The sequence below is a fragment of the Xiphophorus maculatus genome, chromosome 22 (assembly GCF_002775205.1).
Source record: "Xiphophorus maculatus strain JP 163 A chromosome 22, X_maculatus-5.0-male, whole genome shotgun sequence".
NCBI lineage: Eukaryota > Metazoa > Chordata > Actinopteri > Cyprinodontiformes > Poeciliidae > Xiphophorus > Xiphophorus maculatus.
In genome coordinates, this window is record NC_036464.1 from 27929766 (window position 1) to 27943896 (window position 14131).

General features: G+C 36.9%; 1 protein-coding gene across 1 annotated transcript; it reads right to left on the bottom strand.

The window, feature by feature from the left end:
* Positions 1-1376: 1376 nt before the first annotated feature.
* ccdc172 (coiled-coil domain containing 172) lies at positions 1377-12217 on the bottom strand. The gene is made up of 8 exons (XM_023327167.1): positions 12139-12217; positions 11944-12029; positions 9958-10074; positions 8143-8308; positions 7938-8039; positions 6986-7088; positions 1704-1797; positions 1377-1459 (listed from the first exon to the last, which is right to left on the bottom strand). The coding sequence occupies exons 1-8, from the start codon at positions 12215-12217 to the stop codon at positions 1424-1426; spliced, it is 783 nt and encodes a 260-aa protein (XP_023182935.1). The 3' UTR covers positions 1377-1423.
* Between the last annotated feature and the right edge of the window lie 1914 nt (positions 12218-14131).

Here is a 14131-nt window from a genome sequence, read left to right on the forward strand (position 1 = left end):
CAATGATTGATAATTAGTCAAGAAGTTAAAGGACAACCCAGGAAGCACCAAAAACTCAACTCTCTCATCAAATGAAAGATGCTGGAACACCAGTGCTCCTGTCCATTGAGGAAAGTTTTACATCAACATAAATGAGCCCACTACAACACACACCTTGTATTATAACTAATATTTGCAGCTTTCACAGCCAATAGCCAACACGTTTACGGGGAAAATGTTTAAGGATTAGACAAGGCCAAGGTTGAGTTATTTAGCCACAATAATGAGAAGAATATAGAGTCAAAGTGAGACTTTCAAACCTCAGAGCATTGTGGCTGCTGTTAAACATGAAGGTGGCAGAGCCATGCTAGTGGTCAGTTACACAAAATGTGTGGTAATAACGATAATTAAGAGGACTTCCCCAAATTCTTTAACTTAACAACAAATTCACAGCCAGGCAGTTGACACTTGGACATTGGGTGTTCCAACTGGACCTTGATCCCAGACACACTAAATAGTGTCTAGAAATTTAGATAGGAACAGAGTTCAAATGTTCAGACAGAAAAATTATAGAAATGACATTTAATCAAGGGCGTATGTTCTTATCTGGCCTACAGGATAGGTATGCATGTGACTGAAATTCTGCACTAAAAGTAAACTTGAATATCTAAAAGCTAGTGTGAGCTTAAATACTATCATTATTACAATAACTTCATTATATATACATAATACATAATACATTTTTTGTAGGAAAAATATTGCACAAACACTTGAATGTCCTTAACTTTATCATTTGACAACTCTAAATTACTGTGTGACTTCTTCTCTATTTTTAAGTTACAGTTGAACCAAAATGTTGTGTACAGAACTCATCCCAGACTAAAAACTACATAACATCAGGATATTTGTGGCTATGATTTTTAAAATAAATACAAAAAGTCGAATGTGATAAAAACACGAGTCCTGGTAATAAACCACCTTACATGGCAGCAGCTCTCCAGCGTTTGAGACATATTACTGCAGTACCACTCTTTGTACACGAGAGGGAAGTGTAAACTAATTGTTTTTCTTATCCTCCTTACTACAGCATGCTATTTTGAAATCGTGACATTTACCTGAAAAGTTTAATTTTTAGGACATTTTTTAACAACTATGCACCTGAAAATACTTTAAACAAAACATACAAAAAATAAACAGAAATATATTAAAATTATCATTTTATTGTCATTTTCTTCTCAACAGTCAGCAATTTAATTTAAACAAACTTCATGTATAGAATTAAGTTAATAAATGTTAACAAATAACGACTGACAATGCTGTCAAAAACTAGGAATTATAGTAGAATTAGATAATAAATCATTAAATAAAGTATAACTAAGTATTATTGCAACATAACCAGTAATGCTGATGGTAAATGTAAACATCCTGAATCGGGGGGCTAATCCTAATGCTGCTCACTTTCCTGGTTGCTCTTCAGTTTCTGTAAATAAAAAAAGCACAAATGAATATGTACTTAGACTGTACTGGATCTCCCAGATTGATGCTTCATTGTTCTGAACCCTTTCCTGTAATACTCAACATAAATACCAATGATCATCTGCCTCACTGACCTGCCATTTGGATACCTGACTCAAGATGTCTCATCCTTTGTACATGGATGATAGTTGTACCAACCCAGTCTTATTGGTCTAAGTAAAACCCTGGTTTATGACAGGTTTACTCACTGCCTGGAGGAGCTGCATCTCGGAGCTCAGGGACCGCCGCAGTTGTTCAAGGTCTTCATTTTTCTGCAGCTCCAGCTCCAGCTCCTTCCTCAGGCTGATAAAAAAGAGAGAAGACCCTTAAATGGAACTTCTGTATCTGAATGTGGAGTTCAAAACCATTCATGTTTCTTTATATATTTGATGATTTTGTTGCTTCACTTCGTATAGTTCCCAATGCTAGTTATCACTTTTTTTGGTCTCTTACCAAAAGAGGCATCCTGATAAAACTTTTTCCACTTCTGATATGATACCGATATCGCAGCCTTGAATATCGACCGACACTGATATTGATACCATACAATATCAGGACAGATCAAACATACTTCTATTACTTATTTTGTAGTGTTGAATGCCAGGAAAGGTTTAGCCAAGTGATGATATTTAGAGAATAGTCAACAACAATAGCTATGAGAACAGCTAAGCCATTTATTATTATCCAATAGGTCTGCAGGGTGCTATTGCTGGTGGATAGACATGACGGGTAGAACTAAATGCTAGGGTGGTGTGCTTTAAATTGCATACTTACATCAGATATTTTAGATGTAGGCCAATATTATCCGATACTCATTTTAGGCTGATATTGGACTATTTCTGATATCAATATTGGATTGGGTTGCTGTATATAATATACTGTATATAGTTTCCACTGCTGGCCATAGAACAAAAAGTCTCAACTCAATATTTTCACTAAACCTTTAGCTTAGGCTATGCATCAGGTGTTATTTGAGCTCTTTTAGATGTATTGATCTGGCTATTGAAAAGTTGTGAGTTCAGGTGCAGCTTCTTTCCCCTCCTATACGTTCATGCGCTCTCGGGCAAGGCATCTAACCCCAAGTTGCCTAGTAAGTCTGGAAATTATTGTGCATTTCTGAGTGCAACTAGGTCAACTTGACTCTAGTATAAATGAGTGCAAGTTCAGTCTTTTTATGATCTTATTATTTTGTTTCCTCAGAGGTTTCTGAGATATTGAACTGAAGAAAAATCTCATTATATGAAGTCAGCTTGAGGTCAGTTTACTCCTTAGCCAATTTGTACCTCCATCTTATATTTGTGTGTTACCAATTCCTATAAACCATAGTGTATCTGATAGATATTATTTATTGTAATCAGACATAAGAATTTCCTCATGGTCACCTTCTAGGGAGGGGGTGGGCAATCCTGGTCCTTGAGGGCAACTCTTACATGTCTCCCTGGTCCAACACACTTCAATCAAATAACTGAATCACCTCCTAAGTGCAGTCAAGCTCTCCAGACTCCTGCCAATGACCTCATTATTTGACTCAGGTGTGTAGAGATGCATCAAAAAGTTGCAGGACCCCAGCCCTCCAGGCCTGGAGTTACCCACCCCTGTTCTAGAGGAACTAAATCAGCAAATGTGTTTCTATTTCCCATAAAAGCCAAAAATCACCTCAAGTGAGCATAAAATATATATATATATATATATATATATATATATATATATATATATATATATATATATATATATATATATATATATATATATATATATATATATTGCTCAAAAAATAAAGGGAACACTTTAAGTGTTAAACGCCTGTTTAAGTGTTCCCTTTATTTTTTTGAGCAGTGTATATAATTGTTTTATTTTTTTGCAAAATTGAGGGAGATGTTTTGAAGTTTACCATTTCCAACAATTGTTTCTGATACGATACGACAAAATAAACATTGATGGAAACAAGCTAGAAATGGTGAGGAAGGGTTGAAAGATGTTTAACTGAACAAGAGAAACAATGTGAGCAGTGTGTTCATTTCTCACAGTGTCGAAAAGTAGATACAATATCTGTAAATATTATCAGTCCAAATTTTCAGATCGCTGCATTTCTATTTGTGGCACCGAAAAATGTGAAAAACTACAATTGGCTTTCGGTCAACAATAAATCGTTAGCTTCGTAGCATAATTACCTGAGTCATATTTTAACAAGAAAAATACATGAATGAAATATGAGCAAAATTATGGATTCTGTAATGTGTAGGGAGATAGAGGCAATTATCCTATGAGGTTAAATAAATCTAAATCTAAAAATATTTTAACCTAGTTTTAGTTAAACAGCTGACACTCTTAAAAATAAAAGCTTTAATCGCCCCAAAATGAAGACAATGTTCAGGTTCATGAGACATCATGAACCTTATCATGAGCCAATAACATTCTTTGTGAGAAAGAATGATAGAAACGATTCTCCACACAAAGGTTCAGGTTCAGTTTTTGCGGCTGCACACAATAATTCCTAAGTGCAGATAAAAGTGTGTTTTTCCTCAGATCAGTTGGTCTCTAGAGAGACATTGGACTCCTGAATGCTTCTCGCCGGTATGAGAGGGATCCACACTCACGAGACGAACACCGGCCACCTCTTTCTGCTTTTATTGGAAGTTAATGAAACAATAAAGCAGCCACGCTTAGATTGCGTTTCTCGCCTTGCGAGAACCTACAACGCTGTTTACTTTATACATCTCAGTGGAAGTTAGAAATCCAATTTTTTTTCAAGGTGAGAGTGGCTCCTCTGTAATGTTAAATCAAAACACACAGGAGTGTTTTTGATGCTGGTTTAATCACGTTAGTGCTTCTAGCGGAGCCTTCTTGTACTTTAACAGTAATATTTCCGTAATGAAACTCTGATGAAGCTCAGATGGTCAAACTGATTCTGTCCTGTTCTGCACACCAAACACTTTTTAAACGACTGTAGCACTCATTCAGATTGACATGCATTCAATTTCCTCCAGTCGATGACCAAAGGGTTTTATATGTGTTTAAAAGAGACAGGGCTCTGGCTGAAGGCAGGATTGATGGTTTTGCTTCAGGAAGCATGATCACTACGATAAGTGTGAGGAAGCTCCACCCCCTTCCATCAGAAAGGAACATCCTCAGAACATCCTGAAGCTCCAAAGCCCAAGGGGGGACGATGATGTGTTTAATGAGGCTGATGGATGGAGGGGACATGCTACACACATGTAGGCTTTACTGCAGCGCCACCAGCAGGCTGATGATAAACCCAAAGAGACCAGAGAGAGGAAAAGCTTCATGGTTTAAAACCTCCAGACTCCAGAGAAACAAATAGAATCACTGAAGAATTTCACAGTTTGTTTGGAAGTAAAGTACAAGAATTCATCAGAGATATTTCTAGATTGGGATCTGGAAAACCAGAAACTAAAAGGAAAAACACAAGGAATGAGGAGAGGAAAGATGTGACAAGAAAGGGAAGAAGGAAGGACACAAGGAAGGGAAAACAAACACAAAGAAGCAAAGAAAGGAAGGACAGAAGGGAGAGTGAAAGTGTAGAAACGGAAAAGGATACAAGGAAAAAAGAAGCAAGCAAGAAACACAAAGAATGAAAAGAAGCAGGACACAGAGAAAAAAAAAGAAAGAGTGAATGAAATGTAGTCTCAAAGTGGAAATGAAATAAAGGAAGGACAAAGAGAAGGTCACAAAGAGAGAAATAAGAGGGAAAAAACAGGAAAAAGAAAGGACACAAGGGAAGCAAAAACGAAGGAAAGACAGAAAAATGAGATGGTACAGAAGTTAAAGGATTAAAATGAAGCAGAAGAAGCAAAAGTCAGGATGTGAGGAAAAACATCAAGGAAAGACAAAAAGGAATAAAAATGAGACATGAAGCAAATGGAACAGCTAGAAGGATAAGATTTAGACATAAGGGATTTTCCAGTACTCAAATGGATTTAGGACAGGACTTTGACTAGACCACACTGCTTTGAGCTAAATCTTTCCATTCCTGCCCTGGCTGAATGTTTAGGCTTTCTGACCTTTGGGAAGGTCAACCTTTATTCCATTGTAGAGCTTCTTGCACCCTACAGCCACAGCCAGCACCACGCATGTGCAAGCTAAGCAGTTGCTTAGGGCCCAACTCCCCCAGGAGACCCCCCGAGAGATTTGTGTAATTTTAATTTGTAATGATTTTTGGACAATTTTGCACACTTAACACTCCTGTTCCAATTAAAAAAAAAAAAGTTAAAACAAACACTGGAAATTCAGTATTTGTAGATGTGACTTTCAAACCTTTAAATTAATGAGTCGGTTAAATACTGCTCTGCATTTCAAAATGCTAATTAATTCTTGAAATGTAAATATGCATGTAGTTGTGTTTCTTGGAGGAATGGTGCCCTGCATAAGCCCCTCCTCCTGCTGCACTCCAACCAATGAAAATACAACCAATTATCTGATTTTGGACTACTGGACAATGGACAATACATATCAACATGCACAACACACACAGGCTAGCAACGCAGCACAAGGAAATTGAAAATGTTCAACTTTTGTTGCTGTCTGCTGTTGCAGAAAATTTTTACCTTTCGTTGTTGTTTGTTGCTCCTGTAACAAACTGCTGTGAAATAGGCAACCCTATTTTAACTCAAAATAGTAGTTTGATTAATCTGTGTTATGTAATATTCACGCATCAAACTTTTCAGATCAATCTTATGCGTCGACACGTTAAAGCTTGCAGCCCTAGTTGTAAAACGATGTAAAAGAGAACCGTTACGAGGAAAGAACAAGAATATTTTACTTCAGTGCGACAAAATTTCACTGATTCTTTTGTAGTGCATAAAATATAAGAACCTTTGGAAAGAAGTTGACAGCCTGGAGTTAGATTTCCGTCAAGCCAACAGATGACGTGCTATTTCACTAAAACCAAGCCGTATTTCTTTGCCACTCCATTTCCCTTTAATAACCTCCCGGCATCAATCACATGGAGCTCTCATCCATCTTCCCTCCGCTTCTCAACTGATTGAAACACACGCCAACGCAGATCAAAGCCCTAATTAAGCCAAATATCCCAAATGCTGTTATTTACACTTCCAGAGTGGAATACCAGCCAGGAAAGTCACAAATACATGACTGCTTCATTCAGCACCTTGATTCAAATCTTCTGTTTTTAATAACAGCTTTTCGGTCCGAGGCATGGTTCCTTTTGTTTGGATTATTGCAGCCTTCAAACCACATTGAATGGGGTGCTGTGGTGGCGCAGGGGCAAAGGACGACCCACTTATTGAGGCCTTAGTCCTCGTGGCAGTAGTCGCAAGTTCGACTCCCGGCCTGCCGACATTTGCTGCATGTCTCCCCAGTCTCTCTTTTCCCTCTTTCCTGTTGAACTACTTTCAAATAAAGGCCACTAGAACCTTAAAAAAAACCCGCATTGAATCTTTAGCTAACTAGCCTTCCAAAGCTGCTAAAAGGAAAAAGCAGTTTTCCTTCTTTTTCTTGGATCAGCGCTCACCTCAGACAGGTGCTGTCGGTGAGGTGCTTCTGACTAACGAACTCAACCTCTGACCGCAGAGAGCCGGTCTGTGCTCGGGCCTCCTTCCTCTGCCGATCCAGGTCTGCTGTCAGAAGAAATGCATCAAGTTTTAAATTTGTTTTCCTCACAGAACAAATACAAAAAGTGAAGAGTTGGCTAAAGACACTGTAAGGCCTTATGTGTGTTTAGTGCTTACACTGCAAAAACACACAATCTTACAAAGTGTTTTGGTTTCTTCTGCAAATGTCTATTTAACGTGGAAATAAGACAAAACTAATTTACAAGTAACTTTCAGGAAGAGACAAGAGCCTTTGTTAAGCAAATAATTCCTTAAAATTTATGTGGAAAAATACTGGTTCCACTGGCAGATTTTTTCACTTATAATAAGATATTTTTCCATTTTTCCCATGCTAGAATCCACCAAAGGAACTCAAGATTTTTCATTAATATTAAGGAATTATTGACTTATATTATTTGTGTACTAAGATATTTTCTCTAGAAACTAGACAAAGTACTTTTGTGTTTTTAAAGTATACAAAAAAATTCTAATGTTAATAAATGTTATTAAGAATTAACTGAGTATTTTTGCCCATTGAACTTTGTAGCATATTACTACAAAAACAAACTTTCAGACATGTTATTGGAATCAAATTCAAAATCTGGAAAGAGTGGCATGCTTTTAAATTCAACCTCTGTGAGTTAACTATCACTGTGCTTCACTTTCTTCTAGTTTTAACCATCTAAGTAGGCCTGTCACAATAATCAACCTTTCTTGATGATAAATCATAAAATTGTTGTTGTTTAATTATAATGGCATATTAATGGCGTTAACAGTCATCACATGAAGACTCCACTATTCAGTGTAGCTAAGTGACCTGCGTGGTTAGCCATAGAAAAATGTTAGCTAGCGGCTAACTGGGGTTGAGTTGACCTCTCTGGAGGTTCTTCAGCTCCTGCAGTTCCAGCAGCAGCCGGCTCCGTTCCTCCACTGTGGAGCTCATGTGGCTGTTCCTGCTTTTCATGTCATCCATCTCTGATACCAGAGAGAGACAGAAAGCATAATGAAAAGCTCTGGAAGTCATAACGAAATGACTTAAAATAAATGCCTTGAATAGGAAAAAAGCAGTTTTTATGACCCTTGAGTAAAGTTTCAGCCTCCCTGCGCAGGGCCAGGATCTCAGCGTGAGTCTGGCTCTCCAACACGGCTGCGCTGTTCCCTGTCAGGCTGAAGTCAGTGTTGAATTTGGTGATCGCCTGGAGGAACTGATGCTCTTCTTCTTTAGATTCCTTCTTGATCTTGGCCTGGCAGGAAAACAATCGTGTGACGTTCTCTCAACAAACACAAGGACAAACAAGCAAAACTTGTCTTAGACCCCGTTTCCTTTCAGAGCTCATCATACCATAGAAATGATATTCTAATATAATCTTCTCAAAATAAATACATAGCGGTATATGGATTTGAACAACAACTATTACTTTTCATTTGTTAATTTGGTTCTACATTCATATGCATTTCGTAGAAAATGGCAGCACAATCATCCAGCTACTTTAACTCGAAAGCAGACTTGTTGGCTCTGATAATCATGCTAAACCTTTTATATGTATTGATATGATTTTCAGATCATATATCCCCACAAAAATCTATTTTTTCATGACAATAAAATGTACAATGCTTAGTTTATTACACATGAAAAATATAGATATTTCTTTAAAAAATAATTTTAAAAACGTTTCCGTTATGGATGCACCGATCGCCGATCTTTAAAAAGCCTGACCTGCCAATTCCAGTTTTGGCCGATACCAATATTGGCAGCGGCTAAGTTGGCAACAGTAGGGTGACTATTGATAACAGCCATGGAGGCGTGGACTCTGTTATAGTTTTAAATGACTGGATCTGATTTTGGCCGAGACATTTGAAGTGCTCTAGCTCGATAGTGAAGGAAGCTCTGCTACATAGCGTAGCTTGGACCTGTGTCCAACTCTGAATACAGAAGTTCAGAGTTGGACAACATCTTTACCAATCACACAATGGCTTACACTTTCCTGGGTTGTTTTTACTTTAATTCTTCAATACATGGAAGTATGGTCAACACAGACCAAAGGCTTTCTCTGCTGCCACTGCTAAAACTACAGGCAGTCTATAATTTACATATAAAACAGCGCAGAAAAAATAACGTTATCGTTCATAGCTTCTCCTTCTGTTTGCTGATTGGTCTGGTTGAAATTCATCAAGTTGAGCTCATTGGGGGAAATCCCAGATGGAGAACTGAAGGGAGATGAGAATTGAACAGAGTTGCATAGAGAAGTGATTTCTCATGTTTTTACATAACGAAAACCAGCTGTTTTACCAGGAATTTATGGAAATTTTTTTGCCATTATATCAGGCTCCTTTTCAGTGAAAGTAGCTCCCATTCTGTGAGGTTCATGGCCTCTATAAATATTTTGATAGAGTGGTTTTGTTTAACCTCAGCTGCCTCTGAAGTTCTGCTGCAACACGTTTAGCTTTTGGTTTGATCCTTTTAGGAACGTTACCTTTTGATAACTGCTGTTATCTAAGGATCTCTTTAGACATAATTTTCCCAAATGACACTAAACAAATCAACTGAATTTAACTATATTGTACAATATGTTTTTTTTGTCCTCTGTGGCCAAGCGGTAACATTTTGTTACCAATTTCACTGTTGTGTCTTTGTGCAGCAACAATAAAAATGTGCAAGTATAAGTTTGTATGAAATAGCATGAACTGTGACAAGACTGATCAGAGATGTATGTAATTCTAGTTGGTTGTTTAATTTTGTACACCAAAAGCGACTGCTAATTTTACCATTTGACGTTTAAAAAATGTACACGCTTTTGAACCAGCAACACTTACTGCTGCCTGGAAACACGCTACATGATCACATGATATGAAACCAGAGAGATGGGCGATGTTTATTCAGGCTTCAACCCACCAGACGACTATTGAGGCGACTCTGCTGACAAAGCTGCTCCTCAATTTGCTTCAATGCCTGGTCTTTGCATTTTCTCATCATATCACACTGCAGAGTCATGGTGGACAACTGCTCAGCCTGGAGAGCAAATAGATAATTGAAAAGTCAGAGTACAGAATTTGAGACATGTGTTGAAAGGCATTAAAGATATGACAGATATGTTCATCATCGCACAGGGAGATGGAGTGGACAGCTGTCACGACCACATATTACATACAGCTGAAACCAGAAGCTTACACAGGGAATAAAAAGACAGACACATTGTTTTGCTTTCTGTCTGAAGTTAAGTCATACCAAACTTTTCTCCTTTTAAGGTCAAGCAGAATTATCAAAATTATTTGTATTTGCTAAAAACTTGGAATGCACAGATCGCCTTTTTTCACTTCCGATACCAATATTTGAGGTTGTGTTGGCCAATACTGATCTGATACAGAAAAACAGCTGAATCCATCTACATTTTTTTAAAACACGTACATAAATGTCCTGAATTAGAAATTTATTCGATAACTGCACCAGTACAGCACATTTAAAATACACTAATAGAGTCACAATGTTGGTCAAACATAAAAACAACTTTAATTTGTTCAGTCAGCACAATTAGAACTACTTCTAATGTTGTCTATCAGAAGTAGTCCATTGTCCAGTAGTCCATAAATAATAAAGAAACTGAACCTGACAAAACAATAGGTTGATTAACTTGGCCAAACATGCAAAAATACACTGCAACAACCCTTCTTTCAGATGGTTCAGAAAGTACAATTAGGAATTCTGCAAGCAATGTAAAATAAATTATACAGCATGACATCATTCAGAGAACAAAACCAAATTGAGCATAAGAGTATAAAATGTCAATAAAATACAAGAAAGTCACAAAGTTAAAGTTCAAGACCTACAAACACTTTTAGAAAGCATCGAGCACATTGTTGCACCCCTAAAGGAAAAAACAAAAGCTGACTTATCATAGAAGTTAATATTCAGTTTTTTGGCTCCTATGTGATACTGGAAAAGTACATAGATAATTTTTAGGGAGCAAAGTTGGCACCAACGTTTTCTAAACAGTATAATTACAGCTTTCAAAACCCGTAAGGCGTCACACCGCGACAGCTGTAAACACACTAGGGTAAACACAGCATGTATATTTGAAAGATGTAAACACTTTCTATATTCCATCTCCAGGAGAAAGTAAATGCATCCCTGTTGGGTTTTCTTTTTTAAAACGATGCTGTATGCTGATGATGCTATTTCTGTGCATTCAGCCTCATGGACTAATCTAACCCACAACCACAGATAATATCTTCATTAAACTTTACAGGTTAGAGATATTTCTGCAGGGTCAAAGTGTCTCCCTATAGCATCATACTTCACACGTGCTGAGAGGTTTTACTAATGTTATCCGGTGGAAATTAGCCATTGATTTGAGAGCAGCACACGCAATCGATTGCTGATTAAACAAATGGCGGATATTGACGGTTTTAAATCAAAAGGCAAATCAGCTCATCAGCAGGCCAATATGCAGGTCTTCATCTCCTGTGTAAATACCATTGCTGAGTCAGATTTAAACAGATACCACAGATGCTCTGTATGTTTAAACATTGTTTCATTTTCTCTTTATATTTTACCAAAAAATCTAAGAAAAATACAAGTTATATAAAACAAATATTACTGATGTTACTGAAAAATCTTTACTTAATATTATATGGTACCTTCATGATGCAAAATCCAAAAAATAAAACCTATTTACGAGACGAAATCAGACTAAATCAGAAAAAGCTATTCTTAAAAAACAGAGAACATCAAATAATAATAATAAACATTCCAACATAATTTTTAACACTGACATATAAGTTAAATATGTTCCAACAAAATTAATTCCCTAAAATGCTAGATACTGTATGGAGGTTTAAAAAAAAACTAGCTAATTAGCCCAATAAAATGTTAACACATTACCTTTTTATCAAGTTCATCTGTGATTTGCTTATATTTCTCGGTTTCACTCTTAATCTTCTCATTGTATCGGATAATTTCCACTTTTACTGGAGTGAAAAAGTTATAATTAGCAGCTAACAAAAACAACTGTTGCAAATAAAAGTTTGTGTAGCTGCTAGCTTTAACCAAACAAGCCAGTTAGCTAGGATGTCATACCGTCTTTGAGTTTTTGTGTCTGTTCCGACTGCTGATATTCAGCCTGGAGAATTTGTTGGAAGAGTGAGTCTAAACTCATATTGACAAGTAGCTTACAATTATTATTTTTTTCAACTGTATAAAATCTTTTGTGTTAAGCTAGTCAGAGCACAAAAGACTTTTCCTCTGCGAGTATCTAGCCCAGTATTTCCCAAAGTGTGGGGCACGCCCCCTAGGGGTGAGAGGGGGGCGCTGATCCATTGCAGGGTGGCGGCGTAAGAGGTATGGATGAGTGAAAAAGAAAAAAAAACAACAGTTACACAAAAGTGTTTTATTGTAAAGATGGTTTGTAGTTTGTTTTGTTGCAACATGTAGTGTGAAATCTACGGAGCCCCCTAGAGGACATGGGGAATTTTTTTCTTTTGCGTTCCCTCGCAATACTGTACTGGTCAGTTATGCAGCATAATTGAATACTGTAAGCCTTTCTTAGGGTGGACGCCGTACTTTATGCTTTGATATAAGGTTATGTGAGGTTTTTTCCATGAATGTTAGTATCTTTTTGTGAAATATCTGAAGTTTTATATCTTTCTTTAGGATAGAAAGGCACCACAAACCTACGATCTAAACAGAAACCTTCCGTAAGTAGGAAAGAAATAAAAATACATTATAATTTGGACTATTTCTGAGTTATTATCGCGGGTAATAAGTCATCTGACAGTTTTGATTGTGTCTCTGTTGTGTTCATAGTCTGAATGGTTTAAAGAGCTGCTTTCAGTGCCGCTCCATCTTAGCCTTAACAGACATAAACATACAGTAAAAAAATCGATTTTCAATCAGTGTTTTGCACCAAATAGTTTTTATTAACAAGTTTTTATTATTAAAAACACGACAAACTAATTATGGTAAAGGGCCGCACTGGGTTAACTCGGGGAATCTCATCTGTATCTGTATCAATCAACTCCAAACCTCTTCTTTGTTCTGTCACAATTATCTATTTATTCCATTTTGATGCTCATGCTCCAAACCTTGCAAGGACTGACCGCCCTGCTCACCGCTTCCTAATACACACAAAGCCAGTATCCTTCCCATTCATACCTGGTGACGTCACTCCCACGTCGACACACCTGTCAAAGCCGCCTGCTCCTGTCATATCAATAATTACTTATTTCATTCATATGGCTCTTACAGAGCCTCAGTGAAAACGTGTTTATTATTATTAACTGTTTGGTGCAAAACACTTTAAACCATTCAGACTATGAACACAACAGAGACACAATCAAAACTGTCAGATGACTTATTACCCGCGATAATAACTCAGAAATAGTCCAAATTATAATGTATTTTTATTTCTTTCCTACTTACGGAAGGTTTCTGTTTAGATCGTAGGTTTGTGGTGCCTTTCTATCCTAAAGAAAGATATAAAACTTCAGATATTTCACAAAAAGATACTAACATTCATGGAAAAACCTCACATAACCTTATATTAAAGCATAAAGTACGGCGCCCACCGTAAAAAAGGCTTACAGTATTCAATTATGCTGCATAACTGACCAGTACAGTATTGCGAGGGAACGCAAAAGAAAAAATTTCACCACGATGTGTATGCCCAGTTAATTTTTTTTTTTTTTTTTGGGGGGGGGAGGTATTTTATTGTAATCCATAGGGGGCGCAGAAAATCTTTGATTCTTTTCAACCTCTGATCTAGCAACGATCTAGCAGTCATGCCCTGTTAGTAGGTAAAATGTTGTCTCAAAATATTGCAGATAATTATTTTTGACCACTTTTCATAGACCCACCTTTGATAGATCTATTCTGTACGTATAGACTTTAAAAAAAAACATATCTAACACATTTCTGTAAATTGAAAAACAGATAAAACCTGTAGCAATGTTAACTTTCTTTGAAAAACATTTTTTAGCAGTTTTTCTAATGCTACTGACTCTAACACACACACACACACGCACACACACACACACACACACACATATATATATATATATATATATATATATAT

Coding starts and splice junctions, on each gene's coding strand:
- ccdc172 (XM_023327167.1), bottom strand. CDS start 12,217: ATGAGTTTAGACTCACTCTTCCAACAAATTCTCCAGGCTGAATATCAG. Junction 8,309..9,957: donor GTCGCCTCAATAGTCGTCTG/GTGGGTTGAAGC, acceptor TTTTCCTGCCAG/GCCAAGATCAAGAAGGAATC. Junction 7,089..7,937: donor GCTGAAGAACCTCCAGAGAG/GTCAACTCAACC, acceptor TTCTGACAGCAG/ACCTGGATCGGCAGAGGAAG.